Source organism: Pelobates fuscus, chromosome 1 (assembly GCF_036172605.1).
Source record: "Pelobates fuscus isolate aPelFus1 chromosome 1, aPelFus1.pri, whole genome shotgun sequence".
NCBI classification, from domain to species: Eukaryota; Metazoa; Chordata; class Amphibia; order Anura; family Pelobatidae; genus Pelobates; species Pelobates fuscus.
In genome coordinates this window covers 89,187,997-89,213,129 of record NC_086317.1, presented here as the reverse complement: position 1 = coordinate 89,213,129, position 25,133 = coordinate 89,187,997, and the positions used below count along the sequence as shown (strand labels likewise).

General features: G+C 40.7%; 1 protein-coding gene across 4 annotated transcripts in view; it reads right to left on the bottom strand.

The window, feature by feature from the left end:
- ANKRD13B (ankyrin repeat domain 13B) overlaps positions 1–25,133 on the bottom strand; it is a 183,870-nt gene that overhangs the window by 81,054 nt on the left and 77,683 nt on the right. For 2 of the 4 annotated variants that reach the window (XM_063450030.1, XM_063450031.1), the window contains exon 2: positions 18,547–18,636. The exons of the other annotated variants lie outside the window; for them this stretch is intronic. In XM_063450030.1, coding sequence (XP_063306100.1) covers positions 18,547–18,636 — 90 coding nt within the window. The remainder of the gene's footprint in view (positions 1–18,546; positions 18,637–25,133) is intronic. 4 annotated transcript variants of the gene reach the window in all.

The following is a 25,133-nucleotide window of genomic DNA, read 5'->3' as shown; positions in this document are numbered from 1 at the left end:
ACAAATTACACAAGTGAGAAATGTCATCATAAAGAGGATAATTTACTAATGTGAGAATTGTTGTAATTTCAAGGTGAATTTATAGTCTGAGGAGTGGCCACTGGAGATGTCCCTAGGGGCAATGTAAACACTGCATTTTCTTTATTACCAGAACAAATACATTAAAGGATCACTATAGGGTCAGGAACACAAACATGTATTCCTGACCCAATAGTGTTAAAACCACCATCTAGACCCCCTGAGCCCCTCATGCCTCCATAAATATAGCAAAATCTTACTGTATGAAAGCCAGAAGCTGAAACTTTGCATGCTGTTTGCCTCAAAAAAACAAGCAGCCTGCTGACATCATCAGAAGTGGAAGCCCGATCCAATCACAATGCTTCACCATAGGATTGGCTGCGACTGACAAGGAGGCAGATCAGGGGCAGAGCCAACATGATTCAAACACAGCTCTGGCCAATCAGCATCTCCTCATAGAGATTAATTGAATCAATGAATCTCTATGAGGAAAGTTCAGTGTCTGCATGCAGAGGAAGGAGATACTGAATGTTTGGATGCATTTTAGGCAGCCATGACCCAGGAAGGATCTCTAACAGCCATCTGAGGAGTGGCCAGTAAAGTTATCACTAGGCTGTAATGTAAACACTGCATTTTCTCTGAAAAGACAGTGTTTACAGCAAAAAGCCTGAATGTAGTGATTCTACTCACCAGAACAAATTCAATAAGCTGTAGTTGTTCTGGTGACTATAGTGTCCCTTTAAAGCAGAACTAAACATACTAAAGTGAATGAAGACTACATATATGATACAACTTGAACCGACATTCTTTCTTTTCTAAATAATACGTTTTAATTACAATAGTGTTGAAATATTTCAGGAAATTGTTTTCTAAAACAAAGCCAGTAATTGTCAGTTTCTAGGGAAGGTAAATACTTTGTTCAAGCAGTGGTAGTGTTAATACGCCTACCTGAAGCTGAACAAAATGCTGAATAAAGAAAAATATGAGCCGAAGTACAATGCTCTTTGAAGTCTAATTCGAACACTTATTTAATGAAAAATAAAGCTCTCCAAGGACAATAGTAGCCTAAAGCACCACTATTAATGCAAGGTATTCTTCGGAAAATCTGATGTTTCAGCTCTTAGAACTTGAGCACTCTTCCTTATCATACAATCCAACATAAAGAATACCTACTAGACAGCCCAATATTTGGGCAGTCTAATGAGGAAACAAACTGTGGCCATTCAATAAATATTACTTTATATTGCACACTTTTTGTCTCAGGGGTCCATGGATTGGATCTACGGAGCAGAAATATATGCAGAGTTATTCACTAAAGTGAGAATTCAAATAGATTTTCACACTGAAGGCCAAAGTAGACGAACTGAGAGCACAGCTGAAGCAGAGAATTTTTCCGGTTCGGTTATTTTGACCTTAAAGCGGCACTGTCTTGGCAGCTCCCTCCTTGTAATATGTAAAAATAGAAGCGGCAGGGAGCATGTTCTCCCTCACTCTATGGGGGTTAATATGACCCCATAATAGCATAAGGGAGATTAAAATCTACCGAATGCCCCTACTCGCTATGCTGTGAGTAGGGGCATGCCTACTAAACTGTTCTGATTCTGTTAGGACGAAATTCGGTAGTTTCGCCAGTGTTCTGTCTAAATGACAGAACGTTCGGGAATACTGACAGGAAGCATCACAAGATCACGGAGGAAAGGTAAGAATTGTGGGTATATTTCTCTGACCACAGGAAACAGAGCACACTGCTCCTCCACTGGTCATAGATGGTCAGGTGTAGGAAACCTCCATAAGACAAATAGTCCCTACTTTGGCTTATGTTTTAAAGAAAACTAGAGCAGACAGGAAGAAAAGAAGGTCAGATCCTGACAGAGGGAGAGAAGAGGAATCGATTGGGGAAAGGTAAGTTCGGCATGACAGTGCCGCTTTAAATTTGAAACTTACTTTGAATTCACTGTGAATTATCACTTTAGTGAGTAAGCCTGATAGGCTTACAGGATCTCTACAGGTAGTGGAGGGGAGAGCAGGATATTAATAATGCATTTATTCATGTAATATTTTGTCAGGCAGCTGCTTCTGAAAGCAGCCTACTGATATAAAAAAGGCTGCTTTGAAGTCTAATTCTAACACTTATCTAATGAAAAAAACAAAGCTCTTCACTGATAATAGTAGCCTAAAGCACTGCTATTAATATGAGGTACTCTTCTCAAAATCTGATGTTGATGCTGAAGTTGGGTCTTTTTCTGTAATAAGACTATGACTATACAATTCAACAAGATGCATAGCTACTAGACAGCTCAATATTGGGCGCCTTGGGGCACAATGAGGATACATATTGTGGTCATTCATGAAATATTACTTTGTGGCGCACCGTTTTTGTCGCAGTAAGAGGATTATCTTTGTGCCGCTGTATGAAACTCACATTATATTAAATAAGGGCTCAATACCACCTCAATATTTCACATACTGTTCCGGATGCTTCATGGCATAGGCATCGCTGGGGGGTGGTAGGGGCTGATGCTCCGGCCGAGGGTTTTCTTTTTTGTTTGTTTTGTTACTTCAGGCAGCTGCTTTTCAAAGCAGCCTTCTGATTTAAATAGACACTATAGGCACCTAGACCACATTCTCTCATTGAAGTGGTCTGGTTGCACTGTCCCAGTCTACTTAACCCTGCAGCTGAAAACATTGTAGTTTAAGAGAAACCAGGAGGACGTCCGGTGTCTTCAAAATCCCCATAGGAAAGCAATGATTGGAGGAGGTGAATACAGAGCCAGCGCCGAGGGACCTCAGAGCTAGAATAACGTGAGTGTTTACAAGGTTATTTCTCCCTTTGAGCACTGTGGGTGGAGGTCTAGGGACTAATACTATAGTGTTTCTTAATTAGAGGGTGGCTAGTGTAGTGCTCTGCAAGGCTACTATAAGTGCCTGACTTGAGGTGGTGAGGTGGTGCCTGACTTTGTGGCACTCCCTTCTATAAGTTAGGTTGCATTGCGAAATAGCACTGCATTCCTGACTGTGCAAAATGTGATTGGTTCTGGCTATGTTTTCATTAAAAACATCCGCAGCACATGATTCATGGCTCGAGAGGAGGGAATATAACATAGAGAGGTGGGATATGTCAAAACAGCCCCTGTTCGTGGACTCTTAAAATGAGACCTCCACTCCTACTACCCTAAAGAAGATAATATAATGAATTCCTCAGCCCAGTTCATTTACACTAGTGACCTTTATTCATCCTTATAAATGACCTGTAAATGTTTCGACTACGACTGAAAAACAGAATATTTGTTAAGACTTTACAGAGAGCCTGCTGCATGTCCAAATATTAGATTTATTATCACATGTAATGCTTAGTCTGCAAACAGAAACTGGATTATATCATCTTCCCAGAACCAACTCATAGTTCACAATGCGTGAATTGTGCTGTTTGCACAGTGAGGGTAATGATTACAGGAAACCTACGCTGACCACGTGGAAAACTGGTGACACCACTACTGACAAACACATGGACGGACCTTAAAACATCACGGACTAGAAGGTAAATGAGACATAATGTCAGGGTGCTTTATGAAGATCAGTGACTACACACAGATCAGCAATGAGAACAATAAACGTTAGAATGAAAAGGAATGAGCTTTGATTAAAACATTTCGAGTGTAAAGTGTAAAACCATGCAGTGTACAACGATGTGACATAGTTACTAAAAAGAGAGACACAGGACCACCCTACTGGAACAAAATGTATCAGAATCTTTCCCACAAACAATTTACAATACAGAGCCTCATATGTTATTTGTCAATTACATTAGTGAAGACACTTGCTGTGTTTTTCTCTTTACGTTTTATTGCAGTGCTCCTCGAGGCACACCTAACAGTCCAGGATTTAGGGATTACACGGGTGTGTCTAAAGTGTTTACAAAAAGAAAAATACACCTTAGAGTCAAAGGTGTTATTTATTTTTTTAGTTTTTAACACCTAAGACACGGGTAATCCTGTACTGTTAGGTGTGCCTTGGGGAGAGGGTTGAGGCACACTGTCTAAATCAGTCTAATACACCCATAAAATCAGCAATAACAATACAGAACCAGCAAACGTTGGTTGTACATCAGAAGTGTACATATGTGCAGTGGCGTACTAAGGGACGATGGTCCACCCCGGGTGCCACCTAGTAGGCGAGTGCCACTAGGACTGGCCAGGCTTAGGGTTCTGTGAGCTGTGAGGCTGCACAGGGCGCCATAGCAGCAGGCAGTGCCGGGCAGCCGACGCAGCTCACACACGCAGGGGCCGACTGGGAATACAGCAGGAGTACTGCACGGTGAGTTAGGGGCAGAGCCATATAAACAGTGGGGGAAGAGTCAAATCGGATGCAGGGGTGGAGCTAATGGCAGCCTCTTACTGCTGCTCACTGAGGGGAAGCAGGAAGGATGCCCTGCTTCCCCCAACAACTAGACACCCATACTGTCAGTAAGTGAGAGTGGCTGTGTGTGTCAGAGGCGGCTCTGTAATCAGGTGGTTTAGGCGGCCGCCTAAGGTCTCGCACTGGCTGGCCTACACCACCTTTGGGCAGACTGTGTCAGGTCTTCGATCAATGATGGAGGACCCAACACCAGGAGGTGGGCCGGCAGCTTGCTTAGTATGCCGCTGGGTGTGAGGCCCCTCCTGGCTGCTCGGCCAGAGAGCGCCCATCCCAGACACCGGTCTGCAGCTCCGCAGTGTGCAGAGCTGCAGACCATGTGTCTTGTGAGAACTGGCCAATCAGAGCATTGCCGCGGGTTACCACGGCAATGCTCTGATGGGTCTCGCGGGACACATTGTGTGCAGAGCTGCAGACCAGATATCACCACCAGACAACCAGGGAACCCACAGGATTACCAGGGAGCCCACAATGGACCACTAGGGAACAAAAAAAAAGGTATTTAGTCCACTTCTCCCTCTCCATATCACCCCCTCTCCCCATCACCCCACTCCCCCTCAACCCCCTCTCCCCATCACCCCTCTCCCTCACACCATCACCATCCCTCCCTCACACCATCACCCTCCCACACACAGGATCACCCCCCCCCACACACACACACAGTATCCACCTACACACAGTCTCACAGCCCTCACACACACTGTCATGCCCTCCACACACTGTCACCCTTAACAATGTTGTGTCACCATACTCCCACACACTGTCAGCCTCCCCAGACAAAATGTTAGCATCCCCTCACACTGTCACCTACCCACACATTGTCACCCCTCCCTACACGGTCATCACTACCCACACTATCACCCCCCCCCCCACTGTCAACCTCTCCATGCATCCACACTCACATTATCCACTCCTAATCCTGTTAATCTCACCTGCCCTCACTCTGCAACACTCACCCTGCCACATTAACCATCCCTTAATCCTGTCACACTCGTCCCCCCTACCATGCCAGAATTGCCCTGACACACTTACCTCCACTCGCCCTGTCACACTCCCTCATCAAACCATGTCATACTCCCTCTCCCTTATTCTCTCTCACAACCCCCCACCCTGTCCCATTTACCTCCTTCGCCCTGTCACGCGCTCCCTGCCACTGGTACCCCTTAACTCACCTTGTGACAGTCACCAGTTGAAGACATTCATCATACACACACAGTCAGGAAACATAGCTTTGCCATAAACACAATGCACAAAGGCCACAGGCAGACCCCCATACACACAACAAACTTCAAGCAGCTACCCCATACACATACGGTCCCAGACAAAAACGCAAACATGCTCACAGAGACATACATTCACACACACAAGGATACACAGGTAGACAGTGCATCAATGTGAATATGTGTGCATGTATTGCAACTCTATTTTTTTCACTTTGGCATTAGTGGGGCCTCATGTTTGAGTTTCGCCTAAGGCCTCATAAAGTCTAGAGCCGCCTGTGTGTGTGTGTGTAACTGTGATTGTGTCTGTCTGCCTGTGACTGTTGTTGACTATGTGTGTGTGTGACTGTCTGTCTGTGACTGTGTGTGTGACTGTTTGCCTGTGACTGTGTGTGTGTGTGACTGTCTGCCTGTGACTGTGTGTGTGACTGTCTGCCTGTGACTGTGTGTGTGACTGTCTTTCTGTGAGTGTGTGTGTGTGACTGTCTACTTGTGACTGTCTGTCTGTAACTGTGCGTGTGACTGTCTGTATGTCACTGAGTGTGTGTGACTGTCTGCCTGTGACTGTCTGATGCTGCCTGTAACTCTGTTATAGTCTGTCTGTAATTGTGCATGTGACTGACTGTAACTGTGTGTGTGTGACTATCTGCCTGTAGCTGTGTGTGTGACTCTCTGTCTGTAACTGTGTGTGTGTGTGTGTGACTGTCTGCCTGCAACTGTTTGTGTTTGACTGTCTGCCTGTAACTGCCGTCCCGGCATCGGCGTCATTACAGGATTCACGGGGGACCTGTGCAGGAAGAGCACAGAGATCCCAGCAGCAACCATTGACCGCAAGGGACTGAGGATCCACTCCAGCCCTCCCAGAGCAAGGTAGGGAGGCTGGGATGGTACTCTTAATGATTAAATATGTGTGTGGGTGTATGTATGTGTTTATGTATGTGATTGTGTGTATGTAGGCCTGTGATTGCATGTGTGGGTCTGTGATAGTGCGTGTGTGTTTCTTTGGTTATGTGGGGAGTGTCTGTGGGTGTGTGTATGTGTGTGTATATAAATGTGTATGTGTTTGGTAGATAGCTCCCTTATTTGGTGCCCTTAAATATGGCAATCCCACATAAGGATAGCAAATAGGGGAGTTATCTGACAAAGATCGAAGTTAAGAGGTGTCAGCCAGCCCACAACAAGATATCTTTGTGGCTAATATGAATTTCATGCAAATTTGTTGACTGGCATCAGACAGCAAATGGCAGCACATTAACCTTATCCCCTAGTGAAACCTTCTAGTGCCCCTCCCCCCCCCCAGTTTTGACTGTGGTATGTTATGTGCTCCCCCCCGCCATATATTGTTCCTAAAGTCACCACTGTGTCTGCATGTGTGTCAGTGTATCTGTGTGTGACTGTGTGTCTATGTATCTACATGTGTGTCAGTGTGTATATATGCGTGTATATGTGCATACATCTCAGAATCTCGCCAAGGCTACACACACAAATCGACCATGACAGCCCATCTTTTCTTTGATTAAAAAAAAAGTCCCATGTAGTGTTGTACCTAAAACTCTCTGGATGGTTTATGTAATTTACATCTAATACCCACTGTGTCTGAGTATTATGCTGTATTGACTTATTTGTTTATTTATACCTAGCTTTCAAAAATTCTTAAATAACTTTATTATGCATTTTGGATCGACTGACTAGAAACTACTGTCTATAAAGGATCACGTTCAAAATCTTTTCCCAAAACTTGTCATCCTACTCCATATATCCTTATATTCATTGGAATCTACTGAAAAAGAAAAAAAAATAACTTTTTTTTTTTTACCCAACTTTTAATAGACTACATAACTTATTCTACCGAGATTGGTTTGAGGTCTTCTAAGAGGACGGGTGCTAATAATTGTGTGAAGGGACCAACCCAACTCTTCTATTGCAATTTCTAGATTCTGACAAATGATTAAATAAGGAAACATATTCACCTAGACAAGACCATGTCAGTCCTAGGGCTAGGAAATATGACCACAACTCGATCTTACTATGGTCTCGATTTAATATTTTTGGATAACCTTTTCAAATAATATAGTATATTTTGATAAACATTTAAAACATGGGGGGTGGGGCCTAGCTAGCATGGCCGACGGACGTGTCTGAGGGGAGCTCCTCAAACAATCATGACGAATCCAGCAAAACGACAGCCCAGCAGCCGTCAAACGGAGGCCAAAAGGCATAAACCTGAACCGCCAACCGACAGGGAACTCCCAAGAGCAACTGGGGAGCCCCGTCCACGGTTCGCGACCAAATTCACTTACTGAGGCCTACTTGAATGGCGGACCAAGTGGAGGGGAGTCACGGCCGGTCTCCCAGGCACCCGCCTACCATAATCGACCCGAACCCCCCCCCCCCCCGGACCGGCGGGGATTATCCTAGTCCTACCTGGGGGCACAGCGACTGAAATACACGACCGACTCACCAACCCCCCAGGACATTCCCTCCCGACAAGCCGAAACTAAAATGGCGACTGTAGAGGAGAACTCATAGAGGCCTACATGGGAGGCACAATTCAATGCAACCTTTGACAGAATCTGCGCAGCGTTCTGGAGCTGGATTGAATCCCGTGCAGCACAGACGCAGCCACCGCTGTCTCAGGTGAGCAGGCACCAGCAAACAACCAGACTCGATCAGAAACCCACAGGACCCGAGACACACCGGGCGCAGGGCACTAGTGTCCAAGCACGACACACCACCCACGTGGAAGCCGCTGCAGATGAGACCGCTCGCCCTTCATCTGAGCTCGGCGCTCACCGGGAGGAACTCCTCCAGAGCCTGCCATACACTCAGGGAGAAGATCGGGATCCGGTGGAACCCTGGGCCCACGATCCTGTTGATGGGATCAATGGCAAAAGGGCACGAGCGCCTACTAAGGCCTCAGGCCGAAGAAGGGCGGTCCCCGGCCGCAGGGGCACCACCGCAAAGGGAAGAATCAGCCGACCTCCCTACCGGAGAAGGCACATCGGCGGACCGGCATGGCCCTCCGCTGCGGCAGAGATCCAAAAGGCCAATATCCTGAGCCATAAAAGACAAGCTCCCAACGGCCGAGCAGCATTCACACCTTGCGGAGTGGGCTGAGTACTCGGATAGACACTAATGGACATATTGGCCAGTGCCTGATGAGCTTACTGGCGCTTAACTGTGACTTGGGCCGAAAATCTTAATAATGCATATCGATAGCTCAACTACGCAACATGGCCCACTTAATCGACCTTTTTGCAACCCTGATAGTACTCAGTGGCGCCCTACCCGACCTGAACAGCGGAGCAATTTGTTTTCTTTATTGTTTTCTTTGTTATAATTTTTCTTTAGTGTCTGGCTGATAATCGTAGAATCCCAGGAATTTCAATACTGAACTCCAAAGGGACTCTCACTGCTTTAACATTCTTGTTTGTTTTGCAATCTCTAACTAATCTTTTTGATAGCATCATAATGTCATACTCGCCCACTAGACATCATTGCAGAGAGCTTGTCACCTGCCATTTTCGAGCTGTCAAGTCAGATTGCCTGTCGCCTCATTTAAGCCCTGCGCCCCTCTCACACTTGCTACTCATACACATGCATCATATTGCATAATTATACGACACATGTCTGAGCACCTCACATAGACTGCCTCTGTGGCACTACCATCCACGCCCTCATAAGCTTTCTCCTGTTATAATCTGCAAGTATCATTAATGATTAGGGCTCCTACAACACCATGTTACAAGCATGACTATTATATCACAAAAATGTGCATTCCTGTAATATGCCTTGCAATGGAAACCAGTATCTACCATGTCTGTTATGTTTGTTATGCTGTCGCGGCACCACAGACCAGCTTGTTATTCTTGTTACATAATTTGACTCTTAAAAACAAAAAATGTGCTATGTTATCGATGCCATACCAATGTTATAATATGCTTACGAATTTGTCTGCACCAGCTGTCGTGGCAGTGCACACGTATGTGTTCTTATTATGCACAAATAAAATAAAGATTGACAAAAACATTTAAAACATCAATTTTTTTTCCAAAATATTACAATTTAAAAAAAAGATATCACGCATTAAATATATAAAAATAGATTAAAACAAATCAAAACATTAAAAAGATTTTTGAAAATGTTATATTATTTTAAAATGTCATCTAAAAATATAGAAACATCTGTATGTAATGCTTATCCTAAGATATTAAATTAAGGCCTGTGCCTGCCGATGAGTGTTTCCACGAGATATGTCATAGTAGTTATTTAATTCTGGAATTGCACATGAAAATGACAATGCTGTATTTTTGTCTTTTTCTGCTGTAAATAGCATTAAAAAAATTATGAAACCTTTCAAAATATCAACTGAAACATGCAATGCTGTTTATAGTGAAGAACACAAATTATCCTGTAATTGTTACTGGTATCTTTAACACCTTACGTAACTATAATTCTAGGTGATTTACTGTCATTCTAAACAGGGGTTCGTTCAGAAACTCAGTTCAGATGGGGATTTATTAAAGGTGGAAATTGAGTCTAATTTAATCTGTCCCTTTTTTCCTTTTATTTGCGTAAAAATGAAGGTTACAGATTTGGCTTACTAAAGACACTTAACATACTAACATGGACTCAATGACTGCACCATGTTCATTATGTGGTTGCTTCTGCAGCATAATCATTTATTCAATAAAAAACTAAATAAATAAAGGTTTAGAAAAATAAAGAGCTACAATATTCAATATACCGTACCTAAACTTAATGGTGAAAGTAGCAATATGTAGATCAATAGAAATAATTCAGATAATACTTTTGGGGTGGTATTTAGTGCATACTGTTATCGTTCTTCAGTCTCTTTACTGGATTGATACTTGGCTATCTGCAATGGACACAATCCATTTTCTGATGACAAAGGTCAGATTCTGTGGGAGCCAGTGACAGTCACTGAATCAGATGGTGTCACAATGCAGCCGCTGTGCTAAACTCCCAATGTGTAGAGAACACATGCCGGGTAAGAGGACCTTTGTCCTTAAGAAAACTGCATAGAAGGTACTCTCGGTCAGTGGAATAACTTCCACAAAGGTTGATTATTGCCATCGTCCCCACAAATCTGCTTGTACATATATATATATATATATATATATATATATAATGATATTAATATACTTATAATTAAACAGTAATACTACAGGAAACTGCAGCTAAAACACCCCAAAACAGGACCCTCCCCAGCCTCCCTGCTGTCACTCCGATAATGTGCAATTTTACCAATATTTGCTTGGTACACGACTTTCTTTTGTATAATACAATATTAAAACTACACCTTGCTTTACTGCAGCCTCTGTTATGTGATGGCTGATGTCAAAGGGATCTGCTAGAAAGATTACCATCTTGTATGCTCATATTCTTAAGGATATGGCAAACACAACTTCTAGCGAAGATACCTGGAGTTGAGAAGATGTAGCTGTCATAGATGTCATACAGCCCTCATTTGTGGTCTTTTAACTGTTCTAGAATATTACTTTCTGGACTTGTTGATATTTCCTCATGAAAGCATCCAGAAAACAAATATATATATATATATATATATATATATATATATATATATATATATACACAAACAAACACACAGGGTCTGTCCAGAAAACTGAGAACAGTTTGCGCGACATTGATGTAACATGGCAGCCAAGACGAATGCACTGAATGCACATGTGTGAACAACAATTACTTCACTGTACTAGTCTGTGGTGGGGCTAGCTCCCATTGAGTGAGCATGTGTATTGTGTGGCTGCCACATTCAAAATGACTGAGCGAGTAGAGCATCAAATTTTGCGTTAAGCTTGAATGATCCTCAGCAGAAACCATTCAGATGATTCAGAAGGCTTTCGGGGACGATGCAATCGCAGCGAAAATAAAAATGTGGCATAAAGCTTCAAAGATGGTCGAGAATCTGCTGAAACATTTGGCTCCCTGCAACTTCTGGCTTTTCCCAAAACTAAAATCACCTTTGAGAAGAAGAGATTTCAGACCATCAATGAGATTCAGGTAAAGAGCATAAGAACTATCAGTCAAAGTGCAAAACTCTGACCAGTAGTAAAAAAAGGGGTTACAGGGGTAGTATAGGGCTTAACCCTGAATATATGACTATCAAAACGGAGGGAGTGAGAAGAGTTCCCCGTAAAAACGGGGTCCTTAATCTCACTACCGCTACCCCCAGTCTTAGTATCAAAGCAGTAAGAACAAAGAAAATAACAAAAGTTTGTTCCACATGATTGGACACACTGATACACTTTTGATGCTGACTGCTTTGACAACTTGAGGGAAAACCTCACAGCCCTAGGTACAGACTAGAGGGACTATTCTGAGTTAGGAGCAGCAATGGTAACTGTATTTTTTGCATAACTCTGTTTAGACTCAGTCCCTTTCATTACTTTGTTTTCTCTGTATATACTGTTTGATCTTACTTTCCTTTCGATTTACTTCCTTTTGGTGCACTGGATATACCAGGCATTTTGATATTGGATTAAATTTAAGTACACCTTAGGATTTTCGGAAGCTATTATACAGATTTAACTAGATTTCAGCTGTTCCTAGGAACACTGCAATTGGGGGAATCCCCCGGCTTTGGTGCTGTTTCCTGGCATTAATCAGTGACAGGTAGGCTGAGGTTCCAAGGGAAGCTAGATGAGCAACTATGTATCTTTACAAACTATATTTTGTCTAGAAACTTGATACACTAGTACTTTTTGTGATTGCTGTTGCTACTTGCATTCCAATAGGTACCCAGCCACACTGGTTCGCCAGTTTACATCTACAGTCGCATCGTATCATCTTGTTTTTAACCCTCACAGAGTGGGGTGATTTAATAGGTGGTGTGTTTTTTTATATTATATATTTTTTTCTTAAAGTTGTTCTATTAAAGTTTTTGTTATTTTCTTTGTTCTTACTGCTTTGATACTAAGACTGGGGGTAGCGGTAGTGAGATTAAGGACCCCGTTTTTACGGGGAACTCTTCTCACTCCCTCCGTTTTGAGATTCAGGTAAATACGACAAGGCAGCTGATGGCGATTCCAACAAGGATACTTCAGAGTGTTTTGAACAGTGGAAGAGACGCTGGGAGAACTGTGTGAGATCACAAGATGCCTACTTTGTAGAGGAATGGGTGGTCATTGTCCAACGTACAATGATCAATTCTTGTACAAATATTGTATCTTCTTCAAAATATGTCTCTATTTCACATAGCTGGATACTTTCCGGACAGACCGCGTATATTAATATATATATGAGATTTGATTTTGCAGTTTATCTGGATAAGTCAAGAACTGGATATATTTTCTCTTATTTCATAGACAAGAACATTTTCACAGAACATTTTTTTTCATCCCCAGTAATGTAAGCATTCATTTAGCAAAGGAAGTAAGAAAACTGTGAGAACCATGAACCCTCCAAAGGCATTAACCGCTGAGTGCCAGAGTGCTAACAAAAACACAGTGTTGTGGAAGATGTTTTCGTCCTTATGGTTCTCCGAGAGTTAAGTTTATATTTAGACATTTTCAGAGAATAATAAAAAATAAAAAAGCACAGCCTGCAGCTTAACTCAGCTATAATTGCAAGGGGGTTTCCACATTAAAAACAATGCTTCGGACAAGATATTCCATTATTTATGTATTTTATGTTACTACAGTAGAAAATGAATTTCATGATAGATTCTTATTCTATATCTGTCCACCAGTCTGTCCGTCTATTTGCCTGTTGATCCATCTGTCCATCCCCAGCCATTACATATAATACAGATGTTTGCTTTATTTCATTATTTTTGGGGGGGGGGGGGGGGGGAGGGGGAATGTAACGCTTTATTTAATCCTATATCCATCTATGAGGTAAAGGCTAAAGGGAAGACACTGCCTCTTGTTCTGATTTTATAAAGAAACCATCAGTTAGTTGTATTCATTTGATGTGAGAATGGGAACAGTCTTGACAGCTGACAGAACATGCAGTCCACAGGGTTATTTTATTGGGCTTCCCGCTGAGTATCTCCCTTTGATATTTGGGAAAGACATGGCAATTTAGTTGGATTTCAACAAATCTGACTTTTTTTAAAGCTTTATTAGCACGGGGAGTTATATAACCTGCAATATCCTTTCTTAGAGGTGAAATGTGGATACATTTCGTGTATTAAATTATAATCTGTACACTGGGTTTGTAAAACTGCCAGCAAATGTGTAAATAAAAATAGTGGTGGTCAAAAGGCCCAACTACTGGGGAACGGCTAATCTAAGGACATTTTGCCAGACTTTAAAACTACGTTTTGGCCGTCAGATGTCCATACTATAATCCTTAAAGTCCTTCCATGGTGGATTTTACCATCCTTTATAAAATAAATAAAATAAATGTGGAACCCTATCATCACAACATATTGATGATCTGTTGTCAAGATCATTAACTCTTTAAATATGTAAGGTCTCACAAGAGGCTTCACTAAGCGTGGGAGACTTGGACCTATTACTCTTAAATTTGTAAACAAATGGTGCCTCCATAGACTATTTTCTCAGTATGAAATCCATTATATAGGGATAGGCTCAATAACCACAGACACAGATATAAAATATACACTTCAATATTTATGTAAGATAAAATATACCATTGTTTAACATTTACCTAGAGTTGAGTAAAATGTCACCTATGCCACCAGGTTACTGTAATAACTGTATAAAACAATTGAAATCAGCAGTGAGATTGAATTTAAAGACGTAAGAAACGTAAAGGTCTATAGTCTAAAGCAGGGGTAGGCAACCTTCTAACAGCACTGTGCCGAAATAAGATTGTGATGTCCCGTAGTGTGCCGGTCCTATTTTCTTTAAATTGAGGTGTGCATGTTGCCGTATTTTCCTTGTGTTATTTATACTGCATTTGCTTTGTATCGTTGTATTTGTGCATATGTGAGCTATTATATTGTATGTGGGGTTGTGTGCATGTATGTGGATTGTTAGTGGTGTTGCGTTTGTGCAGATTGGATGTGTTTGTGTGTGGGCTGTTCGTATTATTTGTATGAGGGGAGGGTTATTCTGCATTTCTGTGTAAATCTAGCAGTATGGGTGGCTTCCCTCGGGTCCAGCGGGGACCAGGCTGGCTGGACAGGAGCTGCGATAGCTGTTGTGAATGGGATTCCGCACTGGAGTAGAGCAGCCTACAAGTGCTGGAATGAAGTGATCTGATATCACTTCTTCTACGTGCTGCAATGCATAAAATCAGGATTGTCCTTCACCACCTTTTCGTATCAGCACATACCTGAAGTTTCACTGAGACTCCTGATAGACCAGAGCATGTTTGGCTCTAGCAGCCTTGAGTGCCATACAAAGACACCTCGAGTGCCGTGCATGGCCCCCCTCCCCGTAGGTTGCCTACCCCTGGTCTATAGTATGAGACATTCTATAGACCCCAGAACCACTACATTAAGTTGTAGTCTTCAGAGAAAAGGCACACCAGAGGTGCTTCCTAGTCCAATGCAGTACACTGTTCAGCACCTGTGTTTAGAGTCCCCAATATGGAGGTTCATGGAGGTTCATGGAGGCCCTGAATGTTCCCCATTGAGATGCATTGATTCAATGCATCTCTATGAGGATATGCATTTTGCCACATATGCACATTAGCCTCCCAATGTGAAATTGTTGGATTGGCTGAGATCATCAAGAATGATGATCAGCCATAGAGGCAGGGCCAGCAGCAGAGATACTGACACGGCGAGGGAGAACAGGTAAATAAAGCGACCTTTAATCTCCAGAGTGAGGGGCCGAGTGAGGGGGCACAAGTGTCAAGTATACATGTTTGTATTCTTGACACTATAGTGTTCCTTTAAAGCTTAAGTTGTATCAAAGACTTCAACTCTGTAAAACTTGTGCTAAATGAATAATTTCTATGCATGCGTTGCATGTTCCTGATAATGTTAACACACATTAGGGTCCTTTGCTCTTGTAGATATCACTAGTTCAATGGAGACAGTTGAATAACTTCATAGTTCAATGTTGCCTACTGAAAGCATAGTACTCAATAGCTTTAAAGTAATTTACATACCGCGTCTGGAATGCCTGTACACTAAAAATGGGAAAGTATAAGATATATTACAAACGAAGATCACAACCAACATTTAGTTACCTCTAATATTTTTTTTAAGTACAAAAATCTCATAGATAGATATCAGAATGAAAATACTTCAGGATATTCAGCTCAGCATGCTCTACAAAGTTAAAATATTCAGTTTAGATTTATATAACAAAAATGCTGTGTGCATTCCTCTCGCTACCTCTTTTCGTAGCTGGTCTCTTCTCTCTGTATAATTTTAACCTCAGGCATCCTGAGACAACACTATGCAACATGGTTAGTTGGCAATGCAGAGAAAGAGAGAGTGTGTGTGTGTGCATATAGATATAAAGTACATATATAGAAAAACACTATGTAAAACAAACAATAGTATGTATCAGGTATGCCACTTACACTACAAGTCAATGAAATCAATTCATAATGTCCTGTTGTATATTACGTGACCCACTGATATTTCTATCCATATAACATGACCTAATCATTTTCCTAGCCACATAACTTGACAATATGAGTCGTGTGTCCCTTCAAAATGACACAATCAACCTGCGTAAGTAAAGTAGCGCGATCGATGCCCGTCTCCACTTCTTTTAACACCTGAAGAGCAATAAGCAAATTACTAGTTAGAGCAGAAATAACGCCTTCGGCTTATCCTGATCTCATGAGATTAATTAGAGAAAGCGAAACCATCCTGTTCTAATTAGAAGGTTTACAGGATAAAAATAAAGCAAGAGGCAGACTGTTCTGCCACATGTCTCAACAACTGGTGCGTGACACAAACACGGAGGAAGAGGTTAGACTCCCCATTAACCTACACGGTTAAACAGTCGAATAACACAAAATTATCCTCTGCTCCAAACATGGCTGTATCTAAAGAGAGAGATGAATAATTATTACATTAATAAAGGGTCTATGACCCAAAATGTTTGTGTTTTGCATGTCCTTTATGAAAACTACAGCACTGAGGTGCATTTAAATATTCTTGTCTAAGCTGGTTCTGATCCTCTATTTGGGTTTAAAAAGAGTGTGTGCATGTGAATGTGGAAAGAGAGATCGAGTTTGTGAAGAGAGAATGTGTGTGTGTGATATTCACACACACATTCAGTATATGCTAGCGATAGCGAGATAGAGGATACATAATGCTATGAAGTCTTTGTAAAGTCAAAATGATGTCATTGAAAGGTTGAGGAGACTTTTCTTCCCAACGATTGGAGGTTGGGCAGTTTATGAATGTTTCTGGAATCCTGGCTCGCTGGCTCTTCCAGCAGTTTTTAATTAGTGGCAATCTGATTCATCGAAAGCATAGCTGTTATGAGTAGAAAAAACAACCAATTAAACAATGCACATATTTGTATATATAAATAGTTAACCTCCTCTCTGTACCCTTGTATGTGTGTGTGTTTTGGAGTTGGGGACTGGGGTCTGTGTCCACATGAGCAGGGGATCTTTTGTGTTTGATTCTTAAAACAACAGGTGGCTTGCAGGTTTTCTTAATCAGGAAATACCAGTCTCTAGATGTAGGAAGAATGAATGAGGACATTTCTTTGAGTGTTCTTTTTTTTAATAATTTCGGCAAGTGCTTACACAGCTAGAGCTCCTACACATGTCCACAATGCCTCCCTTACTATATCCACTTAGGATGACCACTAAAACACAATCAAAACTGTATCCTGCTGGAACGTTTTAAACCAAAGTGTAACTCCCAACAGAGTGAGAATTATGATTTTACAATTATCTGGTGGCGAAGCAAGGTGGTGGAACACTATAAAGAATATTAGTATCACTTTATAACCAACAAGTACCGCTTTTTACAAACCGAAAAACGCTAACTTAATTTACATAAATCAAAACTTGTGTGTGTATATATATTTATTTATTATATTCATTGCATTGTAAATTCACATTGGAATTTTATTGCTGTGGAGGATTGTGATGCACTCACACACTACTTTAAATAGTTTTATTGCTGTGGAGCACTGGTCTACTCACACACTATATTACTGATTACTTTTATTGCTATGGAGATCTCTGACAAACTTGTACACATTGCACATGGCTGTGAGATTCTTATTTTTGTTGTGAAGCTTCCTGATGATCTTATATACCTAGCACACAGTACTGAGAATCTCTGAGACACACTTGTTCACACATTGTAAGTTTTATCGTTGTGGAGCCCTATGATGCATTCATGGGCAATGCACTTGACTGTATTACTGCTGAGGCATTCTGTAATGTACCCATGGTCGCAAAACTCCTAAAGTGGAAGGAGATACAAGGGTAGGAAACGGGAACAGATGTGTTTGGATCTCAAACAGGGACTTTTTCTCCATAATGAAAACATTACTAGACATGCTAAGAAGGCTTATAGAATTTTGAGTATATTTTCCAGATGCAGTGCACAAAGACAGGCATGTGCGATAACGTCTCAATGCTTTCCAATGGGAAAGCATTGGATTGGCCGAGATCATCAAGTTTGATGATCTCAGCCAAGAAGGCGAAGCCAGCCACGAGGAGACCTGTGCAGTGCTGGAAAAAAGGTGAGTAAAATCACCTTTTAACTTGCTGACAGGGTAACATGGGACCTAAACGGCACATATTATAACTACACGTTTGTATTTCTGACACTAGAGTGTTCCTTTAAGAATGGACAAACAGCACTACATTTTGGTCTTGATTTAAATACATTATTTATATAGCTGACTCTTAAACCAGTTCTACAAGAATAGGGAATAATAGTGTAGAATATGTACAGTACATCTATTCATAGTTAAAACAGTTACTCAATAGAAGGTAATAATACCTGGCTTATTTCAAAGCTTTCAATGACAGGCTTAAAAACATCCACCAAAGGATTTGAAAATCTTGGATGGTCTTGTTTGTTCCTTGGTAACTTGGAAAAGAGATGAACACAGAATCAGGATAACAATTTAGGAACGTTTGTGTAATGCTGGCAGCATTTTGTGTTGTACAGAGTATTTTGGCAGACTTCACAGATGGGTCTGTGTATCCCTATATATCATTGCTGGCTGTCACAACAACTGCACAATAAATATGACAAGGAAATGCTCATATAAAGACATTGTATTCTTCGTTTAAGGGATAAGAAGTTGGCTGAGATGTTAAGTTATTTTCAGTCCACCTACAAGTTTCAAAAGAGTTCATTGTACAACATGAAATGTATCCAATAATTCTAAGAAATGTGATAAACTAACTATATTTTAACACATTGCTCTACAAATGCATAAAATCCCATAAATTAGGAGTTTTATTAATATGGTCGGTTTGCAAATCAACTGCCATTTTGCAATCCTTATTTACAAACTATGGCGCAAAGTTAAATCTCACTTCTCATTGGATTACTACACTATGTACCTTCCAAACAAAAAGATGCTTTTGTAAAAAGAGGAGGTGTGGCTTAAGGGGTGGGGCTTGGCGTAGAACACAGTAAAACGTATTTTTTTGATGTATACTATTAACTACATGATTTTACTGAGATGTGTTCATTATCTCTTTTTTTCTAGCAAAGCGCTGTTGCTCAGCGCCAGAAATAGTTTTTTGCTCGGCTTTGTAGCACTGTTTGCGAGATTCAAGATACTGAATGCTGTACAAAAGAAGCCTACGCTGTGTATGTTCAGAAGCAGTAAACAGCCATTGTGTTTTAGAGCTTTTATCAAAGTGACAAAACTTTACCAGTCCTTTGTGAATTGGTTGAAGTGCATTGTCTGACAAATGATCTGACCTTGTGCAACAAAGCTCGGGAACAGTAAAGCAGAATGGAAATAGAAGTGATAAAAGAGACTCCAAATTTCTTCTAGATAAGTTTTTGGGACTACATCTTTTAAAGGGAGAGAATACATTAAAGGAACAATATAGGGTCAGGAACACAAACATGTATTCCTGACCCTATAGTGTTAAAACCCCCATCTAGCCCCCCTGACTCCCTCTTGCCTCCCTAAATATTGTAAAGTCTTACTTGTATTTAAGTCTGCAGCTGCTGGCTCTGCCCCTGTCTGCTTCTGACCTGCCTGCTGACATCATCAGAAGTGGTGGTCTGATCCAATCACAATGCTCCCCCCATAGGATTAGCTGAGACTGTCAAGATCAGAGGCAGAGCCAGCACAAGTCAAAGACAGCCCTGGCCAATCAGCATCTACTCACAGAGATTAATTAAATCAATACATCTCTATGAAGAAAGTTCAGTGTCTGCATGCAGAGGGTGGAGACACTAAATAGCAGTGCTGCTCACTTTGCAGCACTGTCCCAGGAAGCACCTCTATGAGACATCTGAGGGGTGGCCAGTGGAGTCATCACTAGGCTGTGATGTAAAAACTGCATTTTCTCTGAAAAGACAGTGTTTACAGCAAAAGGCCTGAAGGGAATAATTATACTTACCAGAGCAAATGCAATAAGCTGTAGTTGTTCTGGTGACTATAGTGTCCCTTTAAAAACTAAATACAACAAAACAAACAATAGAAAAATACAAAGGAACAGTCGTATCTGCTGTGCCATCTCCAGGCACCAGGAGGTGGCTGAAACTTTATAGTTTGCACATTGTAACGACAATTTGAAAGATACTCAATGTGTCATTCAGTTAGAACATTAGAAATCAGTTTATAAACATTTGTAAGGTACAAGTTAGGCACAGAACATTACATTAGGGTGTACAACCAGAAAAAAAATATCAACTAAGTTTTAAGGAACATTATGTAGAGGGGTATGGTGCCAGGAGTAGTTACATGTTCCTTTAACCCCTTAAAGACGGCGGGCGTACTATGCCGCCCTTGGGAACCTGGCTCTAAACGCCGGCAAGTGCCATAGTGTCCCCCCGTAGTCCTATTCACTTACCTGCTCGCAGGCAATCCCACGCTGGCGATCGCGATGGGGGGCTTGCCTGGCATTCCAGGCAGTCCCCCTGCGTCTGATCTGGCCCCTCTGGGCCATGTGATCGCGAGATCCTTGCAAGGACCTCACAATCACATGGATAGAATAGCCGTCCATAAAAGTGCCAGTAGGGGGAGTGCCTGGAATGACATGCAGTCCCCCTGCTGCATAAAATAATGTTAAATAAAGTTTAAACACAGTTTTAAATTAAATAATATATACTACGAAGACCTGAAGAGGTCGAAACGTCGATCAGATGTATGTTACTGGTTATTAAATAATATCGAGTTTTTTCTACAAAGACCTGAGAGTGCATCTCTTTCCTTCTTGCTTTACATACCCAGCGTGGGATTGCACCAAGGCAGTTTTTTACATATTCATTGAAAGGGTGAGTGCCACTACACTTGTATATATACATATATATATATATATATATATATATATATATATATATATATATATATACTTACACATACACTGTCTAAGTTTTTTTATTTAAAAAATGTTTCATTTAAAAAATGAAAAATAACCAAATAATAAAAAACAAATCATTTAAAATATATATATGTGTGTGTGTAATTTCGTTAACTGTATTTTAATATATTTAATATATATAGATATCAAAATAAACTTAGAACAAAATAATATATGTATCTTTACACATAAATATATATGTATATATCATATACATATATATATATATATATATATATATATATATATACACATATAACTGGCCAAAATTGGCGTTCAAATTAGTTTTTTGCATTTTTCACACACAAACAAATATTAACGCAAACTTTGACCAGTGTGGCTACTAAAGTGGCTACTAAAAAAGACTGGACATACCCCATTTGCAATACCTTGGGTTTTCTACTATTGCAAATGGTATGCCATCATGGAGCAATTCTCATTTTATTGTAAAAGCAAACTATGACATTCACAGTTAAAATGTCATGTAGAACTAAAAAAAAATAACACAATTTCTTAATTTCTCAATTTTTAAAAATATTTTATTCATATTAAATTATGTTTCATAGTTAAATATTTGATGTTAAATGAAAGCCACTTAATATAAAAGAGGTGAATTACGGTTGAACAGACATAAAGTCAGATTCCAAGTTTTGTTTACGTTTGATTTTGCTTAAAACGTGTACATTTGGCTCAGTCCTTAAGGGGTTAAAAATACAAATGTAATGTTTTTCTCTTTATTTAATTTTTCTCTTACACATGTGATAAAATCTTTATGAAATAGTTATAATGACTGTGTGGGAATTTCACTGAGATTCCAACCCACTCAAAAGATATACTGAGACAAAGTAGGGAATATTTTGTCTCAGTATTTTTAATACATCTGACACTGGGTGGAGCTACAGACATCTAGAATTGTCCATCCCTGATGGCTACAGGAAATGGAAGATCCTGCAGTCTCACGGGATTCTCCATAGACCATGCCCAAGAGTACAGCAGTGATGTCAGCTACTAAGAAAAACGGCCGGAAGATGACAGCACACGCAAGCGACATGTTCAAGTAAGTTAAAGGATTACTATAGGGTCAGGAACACAAACATGTATTCCTGACCCTATAGTGTTAAAACCCATATCTAGCCCCCCTGGTCCCCTCACACCTCGATAAATATAGTAAAAATCTTATTGTATTTAAGCCAGAAGCTGTAACTCTGCATGTTGTTAGACAGTCTGCTGACATCATCAGTCTGCTGACATCATCAGAAGTGGTGGCCTGATCCAATCACAATGCTTCCCCATAGGATTGGCTGAGACTGACAAAGAGGCAGATCAGGGGCAGAGCCAGCATGATTCAAACACAGCCCTGACCAATCAGCATCTCCTCATAGAGGTGAATTGCATCAATTAATCTCTATGAGGAAAGTTCAGTGTCTGCTTGCAGAGGGAGGAGACACTGAATGTTTGGATGCATTTTAGGCAGCCATGACCCAGGAAGGATCTCTAACAGCCATCTGAGGAGTGGCCAGTGAAGTTATCACTAGGCTGTAATGTAAACACTGCATTTTCTCTGAAATGACAGTGTTTACAGCAAAAAGCCTGAAGGTAATGATTCTACTCACCAGAACAAATTCAATAAGCTGTAGTTGTTCTGGTGACTATAGTGTCCCTTTAAACTCACCTTTTCCTGTCCCACCAACCAGCCACCAGACCACCAGTAGCAATGTCAACGTTGGGGGTCTTTGCGAATACTGCAAAGTTCCCATATGGTGACAGCGCCACTTTAAGCAAGTCCCCTCAGAGAATATACTGACGCTGTTCACGTGACAGTTTCACTTTAAGCTATTTTATTATACACAATGGTCGCTCTGCCAAAATAAAGGATTATATGAAAGGAAAAAATACTAAATTAAGAAATGAGGCATCTTATACTACTACTTGATTTAGGATAAGTAAGTGTAAACAGAGAAAATTATGATTTTATTTCTTCAAAATATATGAGGCCAAACTCATAAAAAAATGTTCAAAGATAGCTAAATAGGTAGTAAAATGAGAACTTGGCCCTGCATTAGGATATGCAATAACACGTCCAGCATACACCTTGGCCCATCACTGTTTTAAACCTGTCATGTTACATCCTATTATATCATCATTTACAAGTGTGAAGCTTTAGCCATAGCCCTTTACATACCTTCCAACATTTGAAATGGACAAAGAGGGGCACTTTAAGTTTAGGGGTGTGAGTGTGGTGTGACCAGCGGTGGGGCTGATCTGATACATTTTAGGTGACTTACTAATAAAAATGTATGGAAATAAAATGTAATTTAGAAGAAGAACAATATATGTTATTTATGTAGACTGCTTTCTAAACACATTTATTGTAGTTTAAAGAAACATTATGGTTAGTATTATTGCTGCGAAGCTCTGTTATACACTCAAACACACCAACAATATGGAGATCATAGAAACTAGTGACATTATGATAGAAAAGAGGAACAGAGGGATTTGGACCCAAAATAGCAACTTTCCCTGCTAAATAGGGACATTTTGGATATATGCATTTAGCCTTTGTTGCTGCCATTTGGAAGCCTGGATAGTAAGATTAGCCTGCCATCACCAACTATAGTGGATGGACACTGCATATCCACAGTCCAGCAAAGTGAAATGCTAGGCCCTTATCAAACGAGCAAATCCTATTCTCTGATTGGCCAATGGAAACACATTTCATCAAAAGCCCTTTTTAAACAGTAACTCACTCTGGACTCCGACCAATAGGGGCCCTTCCACAATGACAAATAGCCATATCTTCAATGCTTAATAACATCTTCATTTTTTTACTGTATGGCAAGAATACAATAATTTTATTCTCTATGGGATATTATTTACCTGAATTATGCATTTCACTTTTTTTTAAAAAAAACATACAACTACATTATGGAGAGGAAAACGCTTCCCTGACAATCGTGGAATCACATAGTGACAAAGTAATGTTCTATGTTTCTAAACTTGATCTTTACAGTTCACCTTCCAAAATTAAACTACATCTCCCATCATTCACAGGCAGCCAGCAGTAATCGAAGCATGACGGGAGTTGTATTTCAGCACTACGTTCTACGGTCATGATACACAGGTGCTTCACGTGCCATACAGATGCAAATTCTCCCTAACGCTATGTAAATATATACACAATGTGCCTTCTGTGTGACCTGGAGTTTTAAAACCAGGAATCTCCATAGAATCACTACATAGACTATTTTAGATAAGTTATGACTGTGCATCAGTTATTCAAAAGAACATTATTTACCACATAAGTCATCTCCACAACTAACCTTCAATGCCCACACTCACGGTATAATACTGTATTTAGTTATGTAGGGAAAATACAATATATTGAACCTTCTGGATACTTTACCTTGTATGTCACCTTGGGCAGAACTAACGGTGGTGATGCGGCCGCTGCAACCACCCCAGGGACCTTTATCAGAGCAGTAGACTGGCCCATGTCAGTTTGTATCATGTGTGTCACTGTATCTGTGTATGTGTATAGGTGAATACACCCCAGCATTTAAACTTTAACAATGCACACATATACACCCTCAGCATTCAAACATCAATATTACACACAAATACACCCCTGCATTCGTATGCAACTCTACACACAAATACACCCCCGCATTCAAAGACAACACTATGCCAAAACGCATCAATGCATAAAAACTGTAAAACTGTGTACAAATAGACACTTGCATTCACACACACATCGCCTACAAAAACATGTCTGCATTCAAACACAAACACTGGTTACAAATACAACCATACAATGATGAGTAAATGGTAGGTCTCCAGCTGGAAGTACTGTTTTTTTTTTTTGACAGTTGAGGATCTACCTTTCGGTGACCCGTACTTGGTGGGGGGCCCAAAAAACACACGGACCAGTGCCCTCTATTTGTCATTATGCCACAGTGTAACTATAATCTGTATATAGATGGTCAGTTTATCAGAGCAAGACCTTCACATCTCTTCCTGTTCTTCTAACTTCAT